Source organism: Neoarius graeffei, chromosome 10 (genome assembly GCF_027579695.1).
Source record: "Neoarius graeffei isolate fNeoGra1 chromosome 10, fNeoGra1.pri, whole genome shotgun sequence".
In the NCBI taxonomy this organism is placed as follows: Eukaryota; Metazoa; Chordata; class Actinopteri; order Siluriformes; family Ariidae; genus Neoarius; species Neoarius graeffei.
This window is the reverse complement of record NC_083578.1, coordinates 77,149,381-77,176,161: the sequence shown is the minus strand read 5'-3', so window position 1 is coordinate 77,176,161 and position 26,781 is coordinate 77,149,381. Positions and strand designations below refer to the sequence as shown.

Sequence of the window (26,781 nt, the reverse complement as noted above, 5' to 3'; positions counted from 1 at the left end):
AACTAAATAGACGACAAAGAAAACATTTCTGACCTTTTATTTTTTTAAAATAGCACTTTCATGTCTCAAGATCTGAAATATTAAATTGCAAATTTGCAGAACACTGCAACACTATTACACTGTTAACCCGAAAGTTCAAAAGAAACGTACAATACTAGTAACAAAACAATGCTAACTGCATAGATTAAAAAAGTGGCTATGAACAGACAACAGCACATATCTCATCTCATCTCATTATCTCTAGCCGCTTTATCCTTCTACAGGGTCGCAGGCAAGCTGGAGCCTATCCCAGCTGACTACGGGCGAAAGGCGGGGTACACCCTGGACAAGTCGCCAGGTCATCGCAGGGCTGACACATAGACACAGACAACCATTCACACTCACATTCACACCTACGCTCAATTTAGAGTCACCAGTTAACCTAACCTGCATGTCTTTGGACTGTGGGGGAAACCGGAGCACCCGGAGGAAACCCACGCGGACACGGGGAGAACATGCAAACTCCGCACAGAAAGGCCCTTGCCGGCCACGGGGCTCGAACCCAGGACCTTCTTGCTGTGAGGCGACAGCGCTAACCACTACACCACCATGCCACCACAGCACATATCACGTATCATATTACGGCAGGAACAAGCAGTAGTAACATCCATGACCTTACGCTTAAAGCTCGACAAAGAAAAAACTTGACAGCAAGCTAATTAGCATTTGTTACCGGCTACTGTCGGTCCTCGGCACGTTAAAAGTGGGTCAACGTTGTAACTACATATCGTTACTGTACAAGCGATGCTTATTTAACGGTAACAAACTTAAGCCCTATATGTTGAAATTCCTATCTTATTCGTTCGTTAATTTATCACACAGTCTTACCTCAGTCAACTTCTTCCCTCCTTCTGTGAAAATTCAACGTCTCAGACGTGGACACAAGTGGTCGGGGGATGCGTTTGATTAAGTCTCCTGGTTGGCTGGTGATAGATTGGTGTCATTATAGCACGTCGGAGTGGTTCATACCAGGCTCGAGTCCGATCCACCACTGATGAGTTGCCCAATAAGAATCCAGAATGTCATCAAAAGACGTATTTTTTTCTCAATAGACACAGGTGATGTTAAAGCCTATTGGCAGTCACGAGGCAGACTACAAAACCGCAAAACCACAGGGCATCAAGGCCACTGTGGCCTTACAGCAGATATTTTTTTCCAAGGGCTCAAGGCCAAATTGAGAGGGCACGGCCCTCGTGAAATTCCTGCCCTGGTTGTGACACATTACCGAGTCTTGTTTCCTGACTGATCTCCTGATTTCTGATTCCTGTTGCCTGTTCCTCGTTTTTGACCCTGCTTCTTTCTACAATATTCTGTTTGTGCTTCATTCGAACTTTTACTTGTTTTACCGTTCACGATATATGACTGCCGATTTGGACTGTTTGGACTTTTCTTAATAATAAAGATCTTCTGCACTTATATCCGTCTCCAACTGTCCCTGACAGAGTACTTTTCCCCCGCTGACACGAGTATAGGGTGCACTTGTACACCACTGCTGTGCTCACGGAAAATGACATCACACACGATGGAGTTATGGCGGCCTCCCTGACCAAAAAAAAAAAAGTCCCATCTGTTTTCGTCACTTTAGTGGTTATATCGTTAAGAACAAATTCAGCATGCAGCTTTTTTAGAAAGGACAGACATAAAGACAGACTTTTAGCTCAATTTGTTGATTTACGAGATATTTTCTTTAATTATGGGCGGCACGGTGGTGTAGTGGTTAGCGCTGTCGCCTCACAGCAAGAAGGTCCTGGGTTCGAGCCCCGTGGCCGGCGAGGGCCTTTCTGTGCGGAGTTTGCATGTTCTCCCCGTGTCCGCGTGGGTTTCATCCGGGTGCTCTGGTTTCCCCCACAGTCCAAAGACATGCAGGTTAGGTTAACTGGTGACTTTAATTGACCGTAGGTGTGAATGTGAGTGTGAATGGTTGTCTGTGTCTATGTGTCAGCCCTGTGATGACCTGGCGACTTGTCCAGTGTGTACCCCGCCTTTCGCCCGTAGTCAGCTGGGATAGGCTCCAGCTTGCCTGCGACCCTGTAGAACAGGATAAAGCGGCTTGAGATGATGAGATTTTCTTTAACTAGTTATCCTAACAAATCCTTCAGAGACTGAGATTATCGTAACTACTGTGTAGTCGATCTTGTCTCCTGTTTCTGTCCAAGTCTCCACCTCAGCTTCACAAGATAATACTGAAGGTGTGCTGTTGTTCACGTACACTTGGTTACCACCTGCTTTTCAAATCCGAATGTCTTCATCCACACACTCGTTCACTAAAGCGTAAAGTTGGCTAAAGCAGCAGGACTGTACCTAACTTGTAAAGAAGTGAAAGCTTCGAAGCTTAAAGGATAAAGGATGTTTTGCTGCATATTGTCCACAGCAGCATGGGCCATGCAGTAAAGTGCTTCACAAAGCATTGTTTTATTGGTTTCAGATGGGCGTGTGTCTGAGTGTGTCTGATTTATCATGCTTGCTTAGCATTCCCGGCAGCACCCACGGTTTATAAAGACTCCTGCAAGAGCCAAGAGTGAAGCGAAACCTCTTCCGGCAGACTGCGTGGGAAACGACTATAATCCCAGTTATAGCAGAAATCACGCTGAGTAAAGAAATTGGGCCTGCGTTCGACGGCTCGCGCAAGTTCAATTTCCTCTGCCTTTCAGGGGAATCTTAATTTGAGTCTCAGTTCTGCCTCAGATAAGCGATCAATTCCTAACTGGGGCACAAGTACAGACTGTTTTTCCTCCTAGATTTATCTCAAACTACACTAGATGCTTCAGTGTGAGAACAGGGTTGTTATAATGCCGCTAGAAAAACTGAAGCGAGAATGTACAGTTGTGGTCAGAAGTTTACATACAGTGACATGAATGTCATCTTGGATATGAATGTCATGGCAATATTTGGGCTTTCAGTAATTTCTTTGAACTGTTCTTTTTCTGTGGCAGAATGTACAGCATACATCTTTAATTTAAAAAAAAACCCACTAGAATTTGGTGCACAAATTTTAATTTTCTTTGGGCTTTCTGAAATCACAGGATCAAAATTATACATACAGGGTCAAAAATATACATACAGCACACCTACACTACCGTTCAAAAGTTTGGGGTCACTTTGAAATGTCCTTATTTTTGAAAGAAAAGCACTGTTCTTTTCAATGAAGATCACTTTAAACTAATCAGAAATCCACTCTATACATTGCTAATGTGGTAAATGACTATTCTAGCTGCAAATGTCTGGTTTTTGGTGCAATATCTCCATAGGTGTATAGAGGCCCATTTCCAGCAACTCTCACTCCAGTGTTCTAATGGTACAATGTGTTTGCTCATTGCCTCAGAAGGCTAATGGATGATTAGAAAACCCTTGTACAATCATGTTAGCACAGCTGAAAACAGTTGAGCTCTTTAGAGAAGCTATAAAACTGACCTTCCTTTGAGCAGATTGAGTTTCTGGAGCATCACATTTGTGGGGTTGATTAAATGCTCAAAATGGCCAGAAAAATGTCTCGACTATATTTTCTATTCATTTTACAACTTATGGTGGGAAATAAAAGTGTGACTTTTCATGGAAAACACAAAATTGTCTGGGTGACCCCAAACTTTTGAACGGTAGTGTAATATTTGGGTAAAATGTCTCTTCGCAAGATTCACCTTGACCAAACATTTTTGTTTACCATGAACAAGCTTCTGGCAGAATTTTGGTTGGATATTTCATGACTCTTCATAGTAAAATTGGTAGAGGTCGGTTAATTTTTAGGGTTTTTTTCCTTGGCATGGACTCGACTTATAAGCACGGTCCATATATTTTCAATAGGGTTGAAGTCAGGACTTGTTTTAAGCTTAATGTTGGCCTGCTTTATCCTCCACAACCAGCTCTGATGCGTGTTTGGGTTCATTGTCCTGTTGTAAGTCCCAAGTTGTGTTCAAGTTTCTGATGGTTTATGCTGAAGAATTCTAAGGTAGTCCTCCTCCTCCTTCATTATTCCATCCACTTTGTACAATGAACCAGTTCCACTGGCAGCAAAACAGCCCCAGAGCATGATGATCCTACCACCACCAGCTGGTACAGTGTCCCTCTGTACATGGTGGTCATTGTGGCTAAACAACTCAATCTTAGTCTCATCTGACCATACAGCTATCCTCCAGAAGGCTTTTTTCTTTGTGTGGTCAGCTTCAACCTTTAGTTAAGCTTGAAGGGGTCAGTTTTGGAGCAGGGGGTTATTTCTTGGATAGCAGCCTCTTAGTCCATGGTGATCTGAACTGTAGACAATGATCCATCAGCTTCCAGTTCATGGTAGGGCTGTGCTGTGGTGGTTCCCAGGTTGTTCCTGACCATCCAAACCAATTTCCTTTCAGCTCAGGGTGACAGGTTGGGTTTTCTTGAAGCAAAGTGGCTTGGCAAAGTTGGCTACACCTCACAATAACTTGGATACAATTATTTGAACTGATCTTGGAATTTGCAGTTGTTTAGAAATGGCTCCAAGAGACATTCCGGAATTGTGTATATCGGCAATCCTCTTTCTCGGATCTGCACTGAGCTCCTTGGACTTTCCCATTTTACTGTGTGTTGGTCAATCCAATGAGTGCTGTAAACAAACCCTTTTTATGAAGACACAGAGAAGCTACCAGCTGTAGTCAATCATGATCACTAACAAGAAGTTAAGAGACCTCGGCCTTGGCAAGATAAAAGACATTTTGGAAGTTTCAGCGCCTCTAAATTAATAATTTAAGTGAGCGTATGTAAATTTTTGACCCTGTATGTATAATTTTGACCCTGTGTTGATTTCAGAAAACCCAAAGAAAATTAAAACTTGTGCACCAAATTCTAGTGGCTTTTTTTTTAAAGACGTATGCTGTACATTCTGTCACAGAAAAAGAACAGTTCAAAGAAATTACTGAAAGCCCAAATATTGCCATGACATTCATATCCAAGATGACATTCATGTCACTGTATGTAAACTTCAACTGTAAGGAGAAACAAAGTGTTTCGAGAGAGGGTCTCAGTCATGTTCATTCAGTCCTGATCAAATGCAAAGTTTGGACTGAATACAGAAAAAAGACATTTATACCAACAAGTCATTTAGTGTGTTACGTTTCTTATCCAGAGCGATGTACAACATACCCAGGGCAGCTTAGGAAGCAGTTGGAGGTTAGGTGCCTTGCTCAAGTGCACTTCAGACGTTCCTGCTGGTCCAGGGAATCAAACTGTCAACCTTTTGGTCCCAAAGCTGCTTCTCAAACCATTAGGCCATGCCTTCCCGTTTTCTTCCCAATTTGGTCACCGTCCAATGCCTAGCCACTATCTGGCACTATCCAATCATATGACATCTACCAGCTGGGAAAGATAAAGTCTAACACATGCTTCCAATGAGTCACATGAAGCCAGCCAACTCATCTTTTTGAACTGCTGCTCATGCTGCGTCACCAGTCACGGGGTTTGTCAAGTTTTGTTGGATTTGTGTTTAAGCTTGATGTCTTTCATTATTAACTTTAGATTAATTCTCAAATACGGGTTCTTGTTTCTCATTTCACCCAATCCAGTAAGTGTAGTACAATGTTATAAACCCCTGCCCCTCTTGTTATCACTGCAGTGTGTTCCCCCGCGAGCTGAAGGAGGTGTTTGCATCCTGGAGGCAGGAGTGCAGTAACCGCGGCCGGCCGGATATCAGTGAGCGGCTGATCAGCGCCTCGCTCTTCCTGCGCTTTCTGTGTCCCGCCATCATGTCCCCGTCGCTCTTCGACCTCATGCAGGAGTATCCTGACGACCGCACAGCGCGCACGCTCACCCTCATCGCCAAGGTCACGCAGAACCTCGCCAACTTCACCAAGTGAGTGCCAGTGCATGGGAGGTGGACGGGTTTAGAGCTTTCCTGCATCAACATGCATCGTTCAGCTCACTAAGGACTTCATTAGTCTGGGCCTATTGGTTTATGGAAAGAAATAGAAATGGAAGCTGAGCCACATCCATCTTTTGTTTATTATTACACAAATACATTTCATGGACAGTTTTAAACATGAACTCAAAAAATATCGTTTTTCAATGTTTACTATCTTTCCAAACCTTAACCTTATAGTAGTATTTAGGTTATGCATGTATTATTTATGTATGTGTATGGTTTTTTAATACATTGTACATATTGGGTTTTTAGGTTAATTACAAAAACACAGAAATATTCTTATTCTTATTATTAAAATTTATTTCTCACATACATGATCATACAGAGTACAAAATGCAGTGAAATGCTTATTGCAATGCTCCGTAGGTCATGAAGATAGTTTTGGGGGGAAGGAGGAAAAGCAGTAAAAAAGAAAGGGAGTGAAATAGAAGGCAATAAATAGAATAAAAAATAAACATGTGACAATAGTGCACTGCAGAATATACACAGTATACAGAATATGTATAGATATGTATTGCATGGAAAAAAATTTAAATATATTGCACTGTAACAAATATATTGAAATATACATCACACTGTAAGTAACAAATAAAAATTTCATATATTATAAATAAATCTAAAATATATATTATATATAAAATATTTTACACTGACAATGTTATAATAATTCTAATTAATTGTTGAAAAAATTATTAATTCTATAATTTTTTTTATAATTATATAAAAATTACTATATGGAATATGCTTATTTATTATTATTATTATTATTGTTGTTGTTGTTGTTGTTGTTGTTAACTTAGCTTACTTACTTACTTAACTTGCCTTACTTACTTTACTTACTTTACTTACCTTATTTACTTACCTTACTTACTTACTTTACTTACCTTACTTACTTAACTTACTTTACTTACCTTATTTACTTACCTTACTTACTTTACTTAATTACTTACCTTACTTACTTTACTTAACTTACTTTACTTACCTTATTTACTTACCTTACTTACTTTACTTAATTACTTACTTACTTTACTTACCTTACTTACTTACCTTACTTACTTGTAGTAGCTTTAGTGTTGAGTAAGAAATAAACCATAACAGAAATTGCTGTTATAGGAAAATGATTAACATGTGATGTGAAACACTATTACTGTCACCACCCTGAAGTTGATTATTTTCCAATAACAACACATCCCAATGTTTATTATTCATTCTTAACTGCAACATTTGCCACCCTGAACAATTCTTTATTTATAAAGAATGACGCTCATCATTTTTTTATCCATTTCTAGTTACTTTCTAATATTGTGTGACACCCATGAGACACGTTTGTTCCTGTTAACACTTACATTTCAGCAGCTATAAAAAGTCGTTCTCTCACCACCTTTTTTTCTCTCCTGAAGTGAATAAGACAAAAATTTTCATTTGTTACTGACACATTGTTTTATTAATAGGCTACATTCCTGAGTCACTGATGCCAAAAACTACAGGAGAGTTTTGAAGGATGTTTGTAAGACTGAGGCACTGATGAGATCCTATCTTATCCTGATAACACAGCATGCATAAGCAGACATGGTGGAGATGCAGGTTTACAAAAATCAGCAGCAGTCAATGAAGCCCTGAACATCCAAAAGAAACTCGCACTTCTCCTCAGCCCAAGAATCTATCTGACAATTTTGCAGATTTTATTAGTGGAGACTTGCAGCCACTTAGTGCCATGGACAGTCTGTTGTCCCAAACACGCTGCCTGAATCCAAGCCAAAATCGGCCGTTTATTCATGATTGATGCCTTGTAAATATGTATTACTCTCACTTCTAATGCAACAGATAATTATGCGATGATGGCAGCGTATGCTAGTCATCCTGTTCACGAGCAATATGCTGCTAAAATTGATCATTATTTAGACATTTTCCTAGTTATCAATTAATAACTGATGAGCTGAATCAGGTGTGTTAGAACAAGGGGATGTGAAACTGTGCAGAGCAGAGGGATTCTCAGCATGTGGTGTTTGTGTTGTGTTAGGTTTGGCAGTAAGGAGGAGTACATGTCCTTCATGAACCAGTTCCTGGAACATGAGTGGACCAACATGCAGCGCTTCCTGCTGGAGATCTCCAACCCAGAGACCATCTCTAACACAGCAGGCTTTGAGGGCTACATTGACCTGGGCCGAGAGCTCTCTACACTCCACTCGCTGCTGTCTGAGGCTATCGCTCAGCTCGACCAGGTTGTGTGTGTGTGTGTGTGTGTGTGTGTGTGAATTTAGAAATCTTTTTAAAATTCTAAGGGCCACAATCATTAGCAAGCGATTTGACCTCGCGCCTGCACTTTCAATGTTGTCTGCATTACTTTATTTGTTTGTTAAATTAGTGACTCCTTTTCTCTTCTGAAGTTAAGTCTTACAGGCAGTAGGCTATTTATCTCAACAGCTTCCAGTAATTAAAACGAACAGAGAGAAACAGCTGCTTTGCTTTCAATATTCTCGGTAGTAGAATGCATATTATACTACATAAGTTTATTAAAACAATCTTAATTAAGCCTGTTGTGCTTTAGCCTGTTGTTGTATCAGGAACATGCTGTGTTCAGCAGCACCCTACTGTATATTTGTATTTTCAGAGCACGGCAACTAAATTGGGGCCCTTAGTACGGATCCTGAGGGACGTAAATGTGGCCCTGACTAATCCCACCGGAGTGCCGCTGTCCTCCCCTACAGAGCGTGTGGGTTCTCCCAGCATGCCCGGCTGTAGCGTCTCAACCGGTCTGCACAAGTTAGTCATGGACTCGGAGCTCAGCGGGTAAGAAAAGACATCCTGTACAGCTCCCAATTTAACATTCATGTTCTACTGAGCAATGAATGCACTGTTCGTATCATATCCACATGGACACACCGTCTGTTTGGATTCGAAATATACACATCGAATTTAATATATTTTCAATTATCATCAAGATAAAGTGATTTCTATAAAGGCACTTTTACTCCATGACACTTGGAGATCCTTCTAGTGGCAGGTGTGTGGATCAGTGAACGTATCATTACAAGTTGGAGGAAATGTCACAGGGACTCAAGTGACCTTTTGATTTCATATTTACAGAAAAATGTACAAAAAAAAAAATCAAAGGATAGCGTTGAGTGTAAAAGTTTGAAAAAAAAAAAGAAAAAATCTAAAGACAAGGTTTTGTTCATATCAGTTTTCTCCTTCATTATGTTGAAACAATCATGACATAGCATACATTTTTGAAAAGAGGGCATGACACAGAATACAAAAATCACTCAGTTATGTTTCAACATTCACCGACTCGCAGGTAGTGTCTGAAAGGTGAGTAATACCTGTGTGAAAACCAATCTTCACATTTTACATGAAGAATTCATGTCAAATGGTGTACAATAAATGATTACTGCAACTTTACAAAGATGGTTTATATAACGTTGTTCAATTATCTTTTCAAAATTCATACGTTTTATCATAAATATTCACCTGGGATACCTGTAAAAGGGTAAAATACGTATGTAGAGGCAAATTCAGAGCCGTCAAATGTCGTCATTATGGTGCATACACGCCGGCGTCATATGTCGTCATTATGGGATATACACGGGGTCGTCATTAAGGGGTAAAGAGTTAACAGTTATTCCACGAAATCAAGTCATACATGAGCTGATGGCCGATGAGGCTCATAGCGCCAAGCTGGCTATAAGATATGTACGACGAGATTGAGTAGAATAACTGTTTTATTATATCCACATTCACTGGATTTTGAGAAACGGAGCATTTTTATTTTCATTTTTTGCAAATTCGGTAAATAAAAACCTTTATACAAAACGTCCGACAAAATAATTTCTGCTTAGAATGTAAACAAATCGGTGAAATGACAGTCGCAATTTGTGAAAAATGCTGTCGTAATAATTTTTGAAAAATTAAAAAAAAAAAGATATGTTCTTACCATGAAATACTTTCATTCCATATTTTGTTGCTTTTTTTATTTTTGGGGGTTTGTTTTCAAATAGTTTTTATTTCATCCTCGGTTGGTTCAGCAACACGTTCTGTCATTTTCTTCTTCTTTAGGGTTTTTTGGCGGTTGGCAAACCAACTTAAAGGTGAATTACTGCCACCAACTGGGCTGTAGTGTGGAACAGGCGATATTGGGGGGGGGGGACCCACATATTTTTAACTATTTCTGTTTCTTTTAAATACTTAATAAAGTGATATATCTGACTTGATGCATTTTGTTTTTCTCTACTCATGGTATATGAGCTGATATCCTAGTAGTAGATTAGCCAATCAAAGCACATGATTGCTGATATCCAGTGAATGCGGACAGAATAATCATTTATAAATCCACTCTTTTCTTTTTAACTTAAATCTCTTTTGTATCCTCTAAATCCTCTGAAGTTTCAGGATCATTCAGTTGAGATGTCCAGACCTCTGTAGCCCACACACCCCATACACTCATCTACCAGATGTCATACATCTGATGTTTATTTTTTATCAGATTAGCACTTGGAGCACATTTTCAATTCCAAAACTATGAAGTGGGAGGGTGCAAACTTTTGAACCCAACAGTAATATCTTCAAAATAAATGTTTATTATTATTATTATCTCATCTCATCTCATTATCTCTAGCCGCTTTATCCTTCTACAGGGTCGCAGGCAAGCTGGAGCCTATCCCAGCTGACTATGGGCGAAAGGCGGGGTACACCCTGGACAAGTCGCCAGGTCATCACAGGGCTGACACATAGACACAGACAACCATTCACACTCACATTCACACCTACGGTCAATTTAGAGTCACCAGTTAACCTAACCTGCATGTCTTTGGACTGTGGGGGAAACCGGAGCACCCGGAGGGGACCCACGCGGACACGGGGAGAACATGCAAACTCCGCACAGAAAGGCCCTCGCCGGCCACGGGGCTCGAAACCGGACCTTCTTGCTGTGAGGCGACAGCACTAACCACTGCACCACCGTGCCGCCCCTATTATTATTAATATTATGTTAACTATAAGAATTGCACCAAAGGCATACATCTTTAATACTGAGAGAGAGCGAGAAAAAAAAAAACATCATTTAACCAAAAACAACCCAAGCATGAGTTACAGAGCTACAGCTGGTGCGACCCTTCCCGAGTGTATCAGTACTGGCACTGTAACTCAGGAACATTCTCCTGGCATACAGTTTGTCTCAAGCTTTATTAACTTGTTGATGATTATAAACTGTCCATTGTACATGTGTTATTGCCAGTGGCGTGCACAGACATTTTGGGGGGCAAGTGCTCTGGGGGTAAAAAAGGGCACTTTTTTGCATGTGGAACACCTTATTATAAAAGTCTGAGATTTAACCCTCCTCTTGTGTTCATAATTATATCAAAGTTTTGGGTATTTTTCTGTAGTTCCATCTTTAAAAAGTCTGATAAAGTCTGAAAGTCTGATCTTCCCGTCACTGACTTGAGTCTCAAGACTGCGTTTATTCACAGATTTCCGTGAGATCATCTTAAAATTTGTAATGAAATATACACGCTCAACGGAGCTCTCCTTTATTTGCATAACGGCGTGCATACTAGCATAACGTGATATTCTTAATCGTTATAAAAACAGGTCGGAATTGATGGAGAGTGGGGTTGCCTCAATGGTTTAGGCTACATTTAGAATGTTGTTCAGTTTGTTTCTCCATATGGAAAGGGAGCAAATAAGCTGGCAAAGGCTGCCATGTGCAGTTGTTTCTGTATGCGACGGGCTACTTCACGACAAAATAATTACAGCTTGGGCTTAGAGGGCAAACAATACATTTTCACTCGATTCATGTGTTACCTGGCTGGTGGGGCAGGGGAAGAGCTGACTGACTGCCCGATGTATTGTCTGCGCTACGACAAGGCCGTGGCTTCCAGGACGCTATGCTGCTGCAACCTCACATTGAATGCACTGCACGCTTGTTCACGTGACAGAGCAAGAGAGACAGAGGTCCGGTGTGTGTGCGGAGGGGGCACACATCGGGACATTATTTTCACACACGCTTTTAATGCCGCGGCTTTTCTAAAAGATCATGTCGACATTGGCCTCAGTAAACTGTAAAAAAAAAAAAAAATTCAAAAGGGCACTTTTTTGGACAGAGGGCAGAGGGGCAGGTGCTTGAGCACCACCTCGTGTCTATCTGTGCACGCCACTGGTTATTGCTGTATTATGAGTTCTCATAAAGCTCTGGAGAGTGATGGGGGTTTAGGTGGTCATACTGCACACTGCTGAGACTCTGTATGTATACAGTGCTCTTTCTTTATTTATTTTACGAGAAATGACATTGAGGCTGTAAAACTGCTCTGGTTCAAACATGACAGTCACAGGTAAGCCTAGTACACTACATACAGCACAATAAATACACAAAAGTGGACAAACTTCGCAATAGACATGGCTTCATTATAAAACTAATTTGATTCCGTTAGCAGTAATGAGGCAAAAATAAGGGCTTCAATCAACGTTATAGGATGTAGATGGAGTGTGTACTACAGGGTGTGGAAAAAGGAAATTACATTTTTAAATGCCTTTTTATTGAAATTAAGCCACACTCGGTATCAAGTGATTGTACGGAATTAAAGCTTTAATTATTTCATTATAACTTTATTTGCTGCTATAAAAGATCTTTATTATCTCAGCAGCCCCCAAGCAGAGCGCTTTTCAAAACCTTATAGACTGTCATTAAAGCTGCTGATGGTCCGTTGTTTTGTAAAGTGATTAGTGTGCACATTCTCCAGTTTTTGCATTTCCTCAACTCTGTTGGTGGTCATGAGGAAGAAGCTGAAATGAGAAGCACAGACAGCACCTTGTTAGGTGATAAACTGAAAATAATTCCAGTATACTTGTGGATCATTGTAAAAGCAGGCATATCCGGTGAAAATTCAATCCAAATTGCTTGAAACTGCTCTCACTGAATTCAGAATTGAATGCAGAACATCATACTTTTTACAGAATTGTAAAAATGTTTCTCCGTTCTTGAGATGTAACAAATCAAACATTGAAAAAATGGCTTACTTGTTAGAAAACTGCCGTAATATTCTGTATGAGGATCACATGGTCCAAAATGGGCCTCATTAACCAATGAGATCAAATGTTTTTTCTTAGTAACTTTTTTTTTTTCCCCAAGATATTTACATGGAAATTGGCAGGCACATAGATGGTTGTATACTGAATACAAAGTTTGAACAATTAGTTAAAACAAATTATGTAAATTATTATTAAACTACTAGTGCATCTCAAAAAATTAGAATATTGTGAAAAAGTTCAATATTTTCCATCAGTTATTTAAGTGAAAATGTTATATATTATAGACTCATTACACATAAACTAAAATGTTTCAAGCATTTTTCTATTTTAATTTTAATATCAGTATGGCATACAGTACAAAACCATAAAAAAACCCGTCTCAAAATATTAGAATATTTCATTTCGAGTTTGAGTAAAACAGTATGAACACGGTGTATCTCTCGGTCTAGTTCAGTACACACAACCACAATCATGGGGAAGACTGCTGACTTGACTGTTGTCCAGAAGATGATCACTGATGCCCTCCACAAGGAGGGTAAGGCACAAAAGGTTATTGCTGAAAAGGGTGGCTGGAAAAGGTGCACAAGCAACAGGGATGGCTGCAGTCTTGAGAGGATTGTCAAGAAAAGTTGATTCAAGAACTTGGGAGAGCTTCACAAGGAGTGGACTGAGGCTGGTGTCAGTGTATCAAGACCCATCACAAATGGACATCTTCAAGAAAGGGGATACAACTTTTGCATTCCTAATATCAAGCTACCCCTGAGCCAGAGACAATGTCAGAAGTGTCTTATCTGGGCTAAGGAGAGAAAGAAATGGACTGTTGCTCAGTGGTCCAAAGTCCTCTTTTCAGATGAAAGTACATTTTGCATTTAATTTGGAAATCACGGTTCTAGAGTCTGGAGGAAGAGTGGAGAGGCACAGAATCCAAGGTGTTTGAAGCCCAGTGTGAAGTTTCCACAGTCTGTGATGATTTGGGGTGCCATGTCATCTGCTGGTGTTGGTCCACTGTATTTTATCAAGTCCAAAGTCAACACAGCCATCTACCAGGAGATTTTAGAGCGCTTCATGCTTCCATCTGCTGACGAGCTTTTTGGAGATGCTGATTTCCTTTTCCAGCAGGACTTAGCACCTACCCACAGTGCCAAAACTACTACCAAATGGTTTGCTGACCATGATATTACTGTGTTTGTTTGGCCAGCCAACTTGCCTGACCTGAACCCCATAGAGAATCTATGGGGTATTGTCAAGAGGAAGATGAGAAACACCCGACCCAAAAATACAGATACGCTGAAGGCCACTATCAAAGCAACCTGGGCTTCAATAACACCTCAGCAGTGCCACAGACTGATCACCTCCATGCCACACCGCATTGATACAGTGATTCATGGTAAAGAAGCCCCAACCAAGTATTGAGTGTATAAATGAATATACTTTTCAGGAGTTGGACATTTCTGTATTGTAAATCCTTTTTTTGATTGATCTTAGGGAATATTCTAATAATTTGAGATACTGGATTTCTGATTTTCATGAGCTATAAGCCATAATCATCAAAATTAAAACAAAAAAGGCTTTAAATATTTCACTTTACATGTAATGAATATAGAATATATGAAAGTTTACCTTTTTGAATTAAATTATGAAAAAAGGAACTTTTTCATGGTATTCTAATTTTTTGAGATGCACTAGTAGTATTAATTATGCTAATTAGGTAAACATTAAATCGGTACACTCAATAAAAAAGTAATAAAATATTATTTCTAATCCCCTCTTTGTGCTCTGTAGGCCTTTATATTTCTCAAAAGTAGGACCTACTAGTGTTTATATGAAATAATATAAATGACAATATTCACAGCTTTCAAGGCGAACCTCGAAAAAACTGTGTGAGACATATCCAGTAAACATTTCCAATTAATTGAATTGAAATTGACACTCGCGTTTCTGACTTCCGTTTTTTTTTTATCTCAGTCCGAACACTAAGATCTCTATATTTTTCATCAAAACAACTACAGTTATATTCTTAAATTATCTGCTTACAGGAATCAGTTTGATTTGAAAAAATAAGTAGGTAAAGCTATGAAAACTCACTTCAAAGTCTCCCGTGAATCATAACATCAAAACTAGTCAAAAAAAGTCAAGTCAAAGTCCCTCTCACGCCAGAATCTGGTCTTCCCAGGCAGTCTCCTGTCCTAGTATTAACCAACTCTTTTCAGGTGTATGGGTGCAGTGCCAATCTCTGTTTTGACAGCCCTTGGCCTCTCGCCTGTACAGCTAGGATTACAGTGGGGGGCTAGTCCTCTGATAACCGCGAGAGTTTGACTTCCCCACTTACATCTGTATTGCAGCGTGCCTCACCAGATGGTAGTAGATACCATTTTTATGATGGTCTTTGGTATGACCCGACCACGAGTAGAACTCATGACCTCCCAGTCGAGAGGCGGACACGCTAACCACTAGGCCAACTTGTGGTTAATATCAAAACTAGCAGATGGAAAATTTTGCTGAATACGTTATCAGAAACAGTGAGAGCGAGAGAACATCCCTATAAAAGTTATCTGATTGATATTCACGAGTAATCCAGTCAGAAACCAATCAGAAAAGAAAGTACCTGACCGCTTTCCCGTGACTCAAAAAGCATCAGCAATTTCCCGACGTCCGGCGAGCAGAGTTTTTACTCTGTTGTACCAACTTCAACCTGCCGTTACTCCCAAAGTACTGAACAGATCTTAACAAGATACATTTCTTTGAAAAACATAAATTATAAGCTTTTTAATGATAGTATTCACAATAGAAAATATTCAAGAGTTAAGCAATGACAGATTTGGAAACTCAGATGAGTGTCTGCATGGGCAATTTTCACAGCATGGCCAGCGAGCGTCTGATATGCCTAGTAAAGGTGCAGGGAGATATTACCAGTGGGAGCTTCTTCCTTGTACAGCTGAGTTTTAAGTGTAATGTTTCTCATGAACCTTTTATCACACACTTTTAATTTATTGAGTACCTACAGTATTCCAGTGCTGCAAATTGTTTATAGTGATGCATAGTAGTAGCCTGTCAGGATATGCATGAGAACAATCCCTTTTTCAAGCCCTGTCCTGAAGTCCTCCCTTCCCTGCAAAGTTAGCTGCTTTCCCTGCTCCAGTCTTCTGATCCAACTAATAAAAGTCCCTTCTTGAATCAATGTGGATGGGAAAACTCATTTGCAGGGAAGGTTTGCTCCAGGACCAAGATTGGCAACACTCTATTAAGGTATTCTCATTAGCATATATATCAGCCATGCTAATGAATTCAGTCAGGCAGGTCAGAAGCTGAGCTGTCCCTTATTCATTTGCAGGATGGTGGATTTCACCCGGCTGCCCTCTCCGACCCCTGAGAACAAGGATCTATTCTTCGTGACTAGGGCCTCAGGAGTCCAGGCATCTCCAGCTCGCAGCTCCAGCTACTCAGAGGCCAATGAGCCAGACATGCAGATCTCCAATGGCAGCAAAAGCCTGTCCATGGTGGACCTACAGGACAGCAGAAGCGTTGAGAGCAGCGCCAATACAGTGTCCAGTGACCCCACCAACGATACCCAGGGCACCGGGGCATGGGTTGCCCGTACTCTGAAAGGTGGCACAGCTGTAGGGCCTACTCTGAGGAAGAGTGGGCAAACACCCACTACACCGGGCATAGAGAGTGCGCCAGGCCGGCCACAGCTGCTCGCTCCTCTCTGCTTCCAGAACCCCGTGTACCAGATGGCGGCTGCTATGCCAGTGTCTCCACGTGGCACAGCTGATTCCGGTTCAGAATGCCAAAGCTCCACCGGCTCCCAGGGCAATCCTGAGGATGTGGCCGCAGTAGGGGTCAAGCCCACATTCATTACACAAACCAGTATGGCCACAGGATCTGGAAGTGGAGGAGCAGGAGCAAGTAACAACGACGACTTTGCAAGACGCTCTGGTGAGTTTACACGAAGACAGATGTCCCTCACCGAGACCCAGCACCAATCCAACGTCCCAAGACAGAACAGCGCTGGCCCACAGAGGCGGATTGATCAGCCTCCTCCACCCACAGTCACTCGAGGACGCACTCCTCCCAGCATGCTCAACACTGCACCCTATCCACGGCCCTCCAGTGGCAGCATGATGTCAACATCATCTCCTGATTGGCCCAGCAATGGAGCCAGGCTGAGGCAACAGTCCTCATCCTCAAAGGGAGACAGTCCTGAGACCAAACAACGCACACTGCACAAACAGGTGAACACACCCAGCCTCATTCCTGTACTACAGAAAACAAATGGGGTCTTTGGTTTGTCCCTCTGTGGGACCCTTGAAGGGTTCTATGTTGACTGATGCTACACAAATATTTGCAACTGTACGTTGCATTTGTAAATATTTGTGTAGCATCAGTCTACATGTTGCTACAATCGAACTAACTTGGCTAACTAATGTTTGCAAAGAAAATTTGCTTGCTGATTCTTTGAGCTATAGGCAATATAAGCTCAAAATAATGTCAGGGTTTTTTTTCTTTTTTTCTTGAAACATCCAAAATAGTTAAAGGTAGACTGCCTTTCAGACTTTTCAAGTTTAGGTCATAAAAAGAATTTTCCCGGACACCCAATTATTTTTGTTTAGTGGACCGAAAGCTACTGAATTCGAATCACAGACTTCCAATTTTATTAGTTTTTTTTTTTAAATCGAACAATTAATGAATTGTTTTCATTATTTTTTTCCTGCTTCATCATGACCCAATTCAAGATACTACATCATGCATCACGTGGTGGGCTTTCCCCATTCATGCAAGGCATTGTGGGATACAAATTTGAAACAGGAGACAAAATTGGAGGACGTGAGTGTGCAAATGAAATGTGAAAGACTGACTACAGTAACGGAAAGCGAGATGACGACGTTATGTTGCGAAGGAAAGGAAACGCAGGACCAAACTAATAAATATCGGTGGTCAGCGAGCACCTCAGTGTGATCAGCTGTTCGTTTAGCAACAGAATGATGTAACTGTCAGTGCACGGTCAAAGGTAAACCTGTAGGTGGCAGTTATGCAACACTGTAGATGCCAGCTGCAGTAAAACCCAAAATAAGAAGATGGTAAACATGCGCATACGGACTTCCTCTGTCTGCTTGAGTGCGTGAATTGAGCGATTTCATGCACATTATTTGCTTTAATCCCCTCAAATTTAATAACTTCCTAGCCACAGAATGGCTTGATATTTTGTGAGATATTACAGAAATAAACATATATCACAATGACCAAATTTCAGCAGGAACTAAATTTCACCAATTTTATGAACTCGAAAGGCCGTCTAGCTTTAAATAAAACCTTGAAACGTCTGAAATGTATTTTGAGAACACTTTTAGATTTTGTAGGAAGACGCTTCACATCCTGGCATCTATATTGAATGATGCCATCGTTTATCTTGCAATCTAATATGAAAATCTGTAATTTGAGTCAAGTTCGAACTGTGGCATTTAACTCTCAGTTGGACGAGCAGGTGGGAATGAAGTGGACAGGCTGAATTAATAGCCTGAGCAGAGACTCGGAGCACAGTTGATTAAATGACTGCACAGATTGGCCAAACAGTTCGTCTCAAGCCTGACAGAATGAATCTTCATTAAAAATTGATCAAGCATCCCCCAGCCAACCCGAATGCTCTTGTTACCTTGAAAACTTTTAAGATAACATCTAATGCCTTTTTAAAAGTGCAGGTACGTGCTTGGAAACAGAGCCAAATTGTTAAAATGAGCAAACGAACGAAATGTTAATCAAACGAGCAGCCCAGAGATAATGCAATTAGGATGATAAGTCTTCGTTTACCTTGTCGAGTTAATGTAGTGTCCTGTGAGAGCAAGACCAAAGAACACAAAGCATATTAATACTGGTGAGTAAAAACTTGATAATTTAATAATAGTCCCCACTGAAAAACCTGTGATGGCTAAAAATGTTTTACTGTTTGGTATAATTGTATTGGCCCCCCGTGTAACTGTGTGTTTTGGGTGTATTTTATCTGGAATTTAAACAGGCCCCATCTCCAGTGAATCCCAGTGCTCTGGACCGCACGGCTGCATGGTTGCTAAATATGAATGCACAGTATCTGGAGCAGGAGGGAATTGACCCAGATTCCAAACACAGGGAAGACCTCTTCAACAAGGATGAGCTAAGCCAGACTGAAAAGGTAACACCCATTACACTTATGCACATAATTTACTATGACAGCTAAACCTCTATAATTCCCCCTTTATGATTCGGTTATTTAGCTAAAGACTTACTATTTACTAACTGCAATGAAGTTCATGGGAATGCAGTTGCAAGTGTGAGGACTGAAATACTGGACGCACTGACGGGTCTTAAATTTAACCCTATGTTCACACCTGCAAGTGACAAGTTGCTAGTGTCGCTTGTGGCTGTAGTGACTGCTACATACTGATGATGTTTTTGGGGCATTGGTTTTGCATCTAATGAGAAATGGGAGTAGCTATACATGTTCTAAAGCTAACTAGCTAAATACAAATTAAACAATGCACTCATCAGTCGTGTTGTAGTCAACATCACCTCAACCGAGACCAAATCATGACCAAGACCAAAATGTATCGAGCCCAACACAAGACTAAACCCTGTGTCTGAAATCGCTCAATTGTTCACTACTCCCTATATAGGGAATTACTCTATAGAGGACTATATAGTGAGCTCATTGGTAAAATGAAAAAAACGCTTTCGGATACTAGTCCGTCGCGCTGGTATTTACGTCATTACTGTCGCACAATTAAAACATGCCAGATCAGTCGGCTGGTGGGTTTTCAAAATAATAAATACATGCATGTATTTTTGTGATAAATCCATATTATACTCAGCGCATTTCCCACATTAATCAATACAAAGTACCTGCATCTTTCAGTTCTTTTAAATCAAGGCTGAATACTTTCTTCTTTGTCGCTGCCTTTTATTAAATCACATTTGAGACTTTTAATTTGATTTATTTCAGCACGACCGCAATGCATGATGGGATATATTGCTTTGGTTAGTAACCATCGTTGTACACTACTTTTCGTGATGCATTCTGGGTTACTTTGAGTGCACTATATAGGGTGTAAAATAATCCTCACTAAGGTTTCGGACAGCACTACAAAATGGCGTCCCCACTACATAGTGCCCTATATAGTGAGTAGGGAGCGATTTCGGACACAGGGACAAGACTTTGTGGAGTTGAGACCGAGTCAAGACCAGAACCAGACCAGTGTGTGTAAAGGGGGTGGGGGAGGGGTGACGGCCATTAACGGTAATAGAAATTTCAAATTAGAAATGAGTCACGTTATTGGTCGCATTTGAAGCAGGAAGTTTTACATCCAGTCACAGTAACTATGTTAACAAATAAATCAGACAATATACAGGCAATTTAGTGAAATCACCACAGTTGTGGTCTTGACTGGTCTTGAAATAATCTCCTGAGTCCTCCATGTTTGAGACTGAGAAGAAATGCGGTCAGTTCCTGGACGAGACCGAGATCTTCAAAAATGGTCTAGACCAGGGGTGTCAAACTCAAATACACAGTAGGCCAAAATTTAAAACTTGAACAAAGTCACGGGCCAACATTGAACAAATGAACCTTTTAATATGGACCCAAACAAGTTTTGCTTTAACATTGAATATGGAACAAGCAACGCTTATTACTACAACCCCGATTCCAAAAAAGTTGGGACAAAGTACAAATTGTAAATAAAAACGGAATGCAATGATGTGGAAGTTTCAAAATTCCATATTTTATTCAGAATAGAACATAGATGACATATCAAATGTTTAAATTGAGAAAATGTATCATTTAAAGAGAAAAATTAGGTGATTTTAAATTTTATGACAACAACACATCTCAAAAAAGTTGGGACAAGGCCATGTTTACCACTGTGAGACATCCCCTTTTCTCTTTACAACAGTCTGTAAACGTCTGGGGACTGAGGAGACAAGTTGCTCAAGTTTAGGGATAGGAATGTTAACCCATTCTTGTCTAATGTAGGATTCTAGTTGCTCAACTGTCTTGGGTCTTTTTTGTCGTATCTTCCGTTTTATGATGCGCCAAATGTTTTCTATGGGTGAAAGATCTGGACTGCAGGCTGGCCAGTTCAGTACCCGGACCCTTCTTCTACGCAGCCATGATGCTGTAATTGATGCAGTATGTGGTTTGGCATTGTCATGTTGGAAAATGCAAGGTCTTCCCTGAAAGAGACGTCGTCTGGATGGGAGCATATGTTGCTCTAGAACCTGGATATACCTTTCAGCATTGATGGTGTCTTTCCAGATGTGTAAGCTGCCCATGCCACACGCACTAATGCAACCCCATATCATCAGAGATGCAGGCTTCTGAACTGAGCGCTGATAACAACTTGGGTCATCCTTCTCCTCTTTAGTCCGAATGACACGGCGTCCCTGATTTCCATAAAGAACTTCAAATTTTGATTCGTCTGACCACAGAACAGTTTTCCACTTTTCCACAGTCCATTTTAAATGAGCCTTGGCCCAGAGAAGACGTCTGCACTTCTGGATCGTGTTTAGATACGGCTTCTTCTTTGAACTATAGAGTTTTAGCTGGCAACGGCGGATGGCACGGTGAATTGTGTTCACAGATAATGTTCTCTGGAAATATTCCTGAGCCCATTTTGTGATTTCCAATACAGAAGCATGCCTGTATGTGATGCAGTGCCGTCTAAGGGCCTGAAGATCACGGGCACCCACTATGGTTTTCCGGCCTTGACCCTTACGCACAGAGATTCTTCCAGATTCTCTGAATCTTTTGATGATATTATGCACTGTAGATGATGATATGTTCAAACTCTTTGCAATTTTACACTGTCGAACTCCTTTCTGATATTGCGCCACTATTTGTCGGGGCAGAATTAGGGGGATTGGTGATCCTCTTCCCATCTTTACTTCTGAGAGCCGCTGCCACTCCAAGATGCTCTTTTTATACCCAGTCATGTTAATGGCCAATTGACCTAATGAGTTGCAATTTGGTCCTCCAGCTGTTCCTTTTTTGTACCTTTAACTTTTCCAGCCTCTTATTGCCCCTGTCCCAACTTTTTTGAGATGTGTTGCTGTCATGAAATTTCAAATGAGCCAATATTTGGCATGAAATTTCAAAATGTCTCACTTTCGACATTTGATATGTTGTCTATGTTCTATTGTGAATACAATATCAGTTTTTGAGATTTGTAAATTATTGTATTCCGTTTTTATTTACAATTTGTACTTTGTCCCAACTTTTTTGGAATCGGGGTTGTATACAGTATATAACAATAGTGCAGACATGCTAAATCGAATTTCAAATTAAAAAAAACACATCAATGGCATTAATTTATTAAATGAAATTTAAATAAAAATCGTATGCCTCTTTTCTATTTGCAGCCTTCTGATTTAAATATCAAAATAAACTTTTTCCACAGGCTAATAATTTTAAAAATAAAACAACAATAATAAATCAATCAACCATTCAAGCCCATGCCTTGGAGTAGCAAGAAAAAGTGCATAAAGAAAAGGTTAATTATTGCTCAGTTTGCTACACACTGATCTAATCTGATGTGCCCAGGCCAGATACCTGGCATCTCTTCTTGGATGCTAGGCTTTTTTTGAACATATTCTGTTGTGAAACCAAACTCCTTTTCATCTCCTCTACTTTCTGTCTCCTTTGAGTCATGTCCAGGTCCTTGTACTTGTCATGGTGTTTCGTTTCATAGTGTTGTCTAATGTTGTACTCCTTAATTATAGCCACGTTGACTCCACAAACAAGACAAACAGGTCTGTCTTTTACATATGTAAACAGATATTCTTCCTCCCACCTGTCCAGAAAGCTCCGGTTTCCTGCCTTTCTTTTCGCCATTTTTGGGAAGGGGGTAGCACGGTGAAAGTTGTAGCGTGAAGTCGCTATGGCAACTGTCCGTTTGTTGTTGAACGTTTGGACGTCCTACTGCATTTCTGGGTCCTGTCCTGATTGACGCGCCAAAACAACAGCAGAGCATTATGGGATTTGTAGTATTAGCGGTGAATGCGCTGTATACACAAATCCGACAAGTAGTCATTTTGGGATTGCCTCGCGGGCCAAATATAATTACACTGCGGGCCAGAGTTTGACACCCATGGTCTAGAGCAGGGCTTTTCAAAGTGTGGGGCGCGCCCCCCCTGGGGGGCGCCAGAGTTCTTCAGGGGGGCACAACGTGAGAGACAAAATGGATCGGTTTTTAGTACCTAAAGCTACAGTGAGTGAGGAGACAGAGTCTGGGCCAAGCAAAAAAACAGAGCCTCCAGGATGTTGTGATTTGCAAATTCAACCAATCCCCGCGAATTCAGGGCGGTGTTGCAATTATATCCAATCACCGCAACTTTCCCGCAAATTTGACCAATCGTTGGCGTCGTCTTGAGGTGACGTCGACAAACTACCTTCCGCCTTACTTCCGTGTGTTCAAGAGAAGCAGCATGCGCGTCGTGTTGCCAGATTGAACGATTTCAAGTGCATTTTGGCAGGTTTTGAACATATTTTGGACTGGAAAACGTCAGCAGTATCTGGCAACACTGAAAGTGTGTGATGTTTACAGTGAAGGACTGTGTGCACTTTATTTTTTTTTTACTTAATACAAGAAGTTAATGGATGCCAACATTTTTGCCAAAATGGTATTTTATTTTCCATTGTTTAGGCAGCTTCAGCATCATACTATGAGATTCTGTTCAAATTGTTTTTTTCTTCTATGAAGCCTGAGCCATTTATTCTATTATTTTATAATTATTGTTTAATTTAGTCTTCAGGAGGGCGGCACGGTGGTGTAGTGGTTAGCGCTGTCGCCTCACAGCAAGAAGGTCCTGGGTTCGAGCCCCGGGGCCGGCGAGGGCCTTTCTGTGTGGAGTTTGCATGTTCTCCCCGTGTCCGCGTGGGTTTCCTCCGGGTGCTCCGGTTTCCCCCACAGTCCAAAGACATGCAGGTTAGGTTAACTGGTGACTCTAAATTGACCGTAGGTGTGAATGTGAGTGTGAATGGTTGTCTGTGTCTATGTGTCAGCCCTGTGATGACCTGGCGACTTGTCCAGGGTGTACCCCGCCTTTCGCCCGTAGTCAGCTGGGATAGGCTCCAGCTTGCCTGCGACCCTGTAGAAGGATAAAGCGGCTAGAGATAATGAGATGAGATGAGTCTTCAGGAGAGACTGCCTGCACACAGCACTAGTATTAATAGTTTTTTTTTCTTACATGAAAGCTGAGGCATTTATATTATATTTTAAGGTAACTTCATGTTGTGCTGTGAGGTTCTCTGCACTTTAACTTTTGAACCAACAGGTGCATTTGGATAAGTAAAGCCTATTTTTCTGCATTTTTGTAGTCCTGGTAATCTTTTATATTGGTAAAGTTGTTTATAGGACCATTTCTCTTTGTTTTTTTAATCAATAGTTTTTCAGTAATAACTTTAATATTTAACATATCACTCAATTTTAATCACAAAAAGAGAAAATCGCAATAATTTCTCGCAACTTTCACTTCCTCCCGCAATGTAATCGCAACAAAAACCTAAAAAACACCGCAACTTTCATCGCAATTTTTTTGGAAAACCCCCCGCAACATCAGACATTTTAGCCCACAACAATCACAAAAAAGGCCCGCGGAATCCTGGGGGACTGGAAAAAGAAGGAAGTATGACCACGATTATTTAAAGTTTGGATTTTCATGGACTGGATCTGAAGATGCTCCACTGCCACAGTGTGTTGTCTGCCAAGAGATGCTAGCTAACGATGCTATGAGATGTTTAAAATGTGTAAAACAAGACGTTTTAAAAAGCACAGATGTTTAAAATGTGAAAAAGAAAAAAATAATGTGTACAACAACCATTTTTTAAAAATACGAATGGAACATTAAGTATAGTAACAACAAAAATTGTAAGGGGGGGCGCTGTTGTTTATTTGCTCTCTGAGGGGGGGCTCACTCTCCCACACTTTGAAAACCCCTGGTCTAGAGACTGGTCTTGATTACTACAACACTACTATATGGCCAAAAGTATGTGAACACCTGATCCTCACACCTATATGACCTTGTTGGACATGCCATCCCAATACCATAGCAATTAATATGGAGTTGTGAAGACTAAAAAAAAGAGAATTCCCCCCTCCCAATCGACTTTAGTGGCATTTGTTTAAAAAATATTTTTAAAAACTCGACCCACACTTCAGTCCTGTCTCTCCTCTGTTAGCAATGCAGGCACAGCCCTTGTTTGGGTTCCATCATATATCACGGATATACAGCAGTTACAATCAGAAGCCATTTCCTCTCATTCCGTTACTCAAACATTGCCTCAGGGATCAACTTTTGGTCATCTTCTTATAGTAACATACATGTTTATACACCTATAGACAATGTATTCCCTTCCATGAGCTCAGCTTTTACTACACTGATGGCAGACGTATTTATGCTCGGAATAAAACCTAAAGAACTGGAGGAATGATAATTTTCTCAAATGAAATACTGCCACAGAAAAGGAGTGACTTATTTTTTATTCTTAATTTTAACACATACAAATTTTGCAATAAATATCCTTTCTGTTTACGCTAACATTATCATTAAAGCACTGCCATGCTTAAATATGCTTCACTTTGGGTTGCTGACCATCGTTACCTTAGGCTAACAAATTGCTTAATATGAGACCGTTGAGGTAGACAAGTGAGCGTCCCACTTGATTTGATGATTTGTTTGATTTGCATGTGAGGTGCTAAGTTTTGGCAAAGCAAGCTAACTAGCTACATATGTTCACCTGAGGTGTCTGTGATCTCTGCTCCTTCCTTCCAAACTTCATTTTTATTTATAAAGTCTCTCTCTTGGTCTCTTTTCACTGTCGTTGAGATCACAGCTCTGTGTCACGGACAAAGAAAATGAATAGCCATCTGTCGCTTCGTCACCTGCTCGTGCGAACGTAGGGTAAGGGATTAAGGACACAGAAGGTACCTGGAGGTGCTAATGACTTGCAGTAAGGGTTATTTTATTGTGTGAACACTCCTCACTTGAAGGGCCCAGTTGTCTCCTGATGTGGATATCATTCACTTGGTTCTGGAAGCGACTGAGCTAAATTCAGGATCTTAAAATTGTGAACGACGGACTGAGCCGAATACAGTTTTACGATTTTTTTCTATCCCATCCCGAGATACGTATAACCTACATTTCCTGATTACTTAAAGCAGATCAGGTTTCATATGTAAACTATACAGGTTTATCATCTCTACAGTGTAACTTGCAGCACAGACGGTGTGTTTTTTCCACAGTGAAAGTCTACAATGAATGTTTAACAAATGGCTTTAGAAGTGAGTGACCTTGAGGCAAGAATACAGCATGAGAAAGCTGATGGGTTATTTTCTTCATGGCTGGCTATTTTCTTTTTGGCCCTGTCGTACAATTTGGTCTTGTTCAGAAGGGTGATGGATACAGGCTTTAGGTTGTTTTATTTGTATTCACTGCTCTCGCTCACTCTGTCTCTCTCCTCAGCCCAATCTTTCAATCCTTGTGCGTATACATCCTTGTGCCTGAGTGAATATACTAACCTCATTTACAGAAAAGTTGTATTTTCCAAAATGCAATAAAAACCTGTGATTTTTTTTTTATTATTCACGAGAACCTTTATTGAACTGACAAAAGTACAAAGAAAAGATTTTCAGTAGTTTTACTGACCAACTTAATTGTATTTTGTAAATATAAACGCAGTTAAAATTTGATGCCTGCAAAAAAAAAAACCCACAAAGTTTGGACAGAGAAATTACTACTATTGTGTTACACCGCCTTTCCTTTTAATAACGCTTTTTAATTGTATGGGATCTGAGGATACTCATTGTTGCAGTTTTGTA

The 26,781-nt window shown here is 40.6% G+C and overlaps 2 protein-coding genes across 8 annotated transcripts in view; one reads left to right on the top strand and one right to left on the bottom strand.

Moving 5' to 3' along the window:
• Nucleotides 1-26,781, top strand: part of dab2ipa (DAB2 interacting protein a) — a 256,395-nt gene that overhangs the window by 215,635 nt on the left and 13,979 nt on the right. For all 7 annotated transcript variants that reach the window (XM_060932344.1, XM_060932343.1, XM_060932348.1 and 4 more), the window contains 5 exons: nt 5,615-5,851; nt 7,941-8,142; nt 8,532-8,710; nt 16,275-17,175; nt 18,954-19,106. In XM_060932344.1, the coding sequence (XP_060788327.1) occupies nt 5,615-5,851; nt 7,941-8,142; nt 8,532-8,710; nt 16,275-17,175; nt 18,954-19,106 (1,672 nt within the window). The remainder of the gene's footprint in view (nt 1-5,614; nt 5,852-7,940; nt 8,143-8,531; nt 8,711-16,274; nt 17,176-18,953; nt 19,107-26,781) is intronic.
• endog (endonuclease G) overlaps nt 12,566-26,781 on the bottom strand; it is a 51,245-nt gene continuing 37,029 nt past the window's right edge. Inside the window, exon 4 of the transcript XR_009655543.1 lies at nt 12,566-12,697. The gene's annotated coding sequence lies outside the window, so the exon portion shown is untranslated. The remainder of the gene's footprint in view (nt 12,698-26,781) is intronic.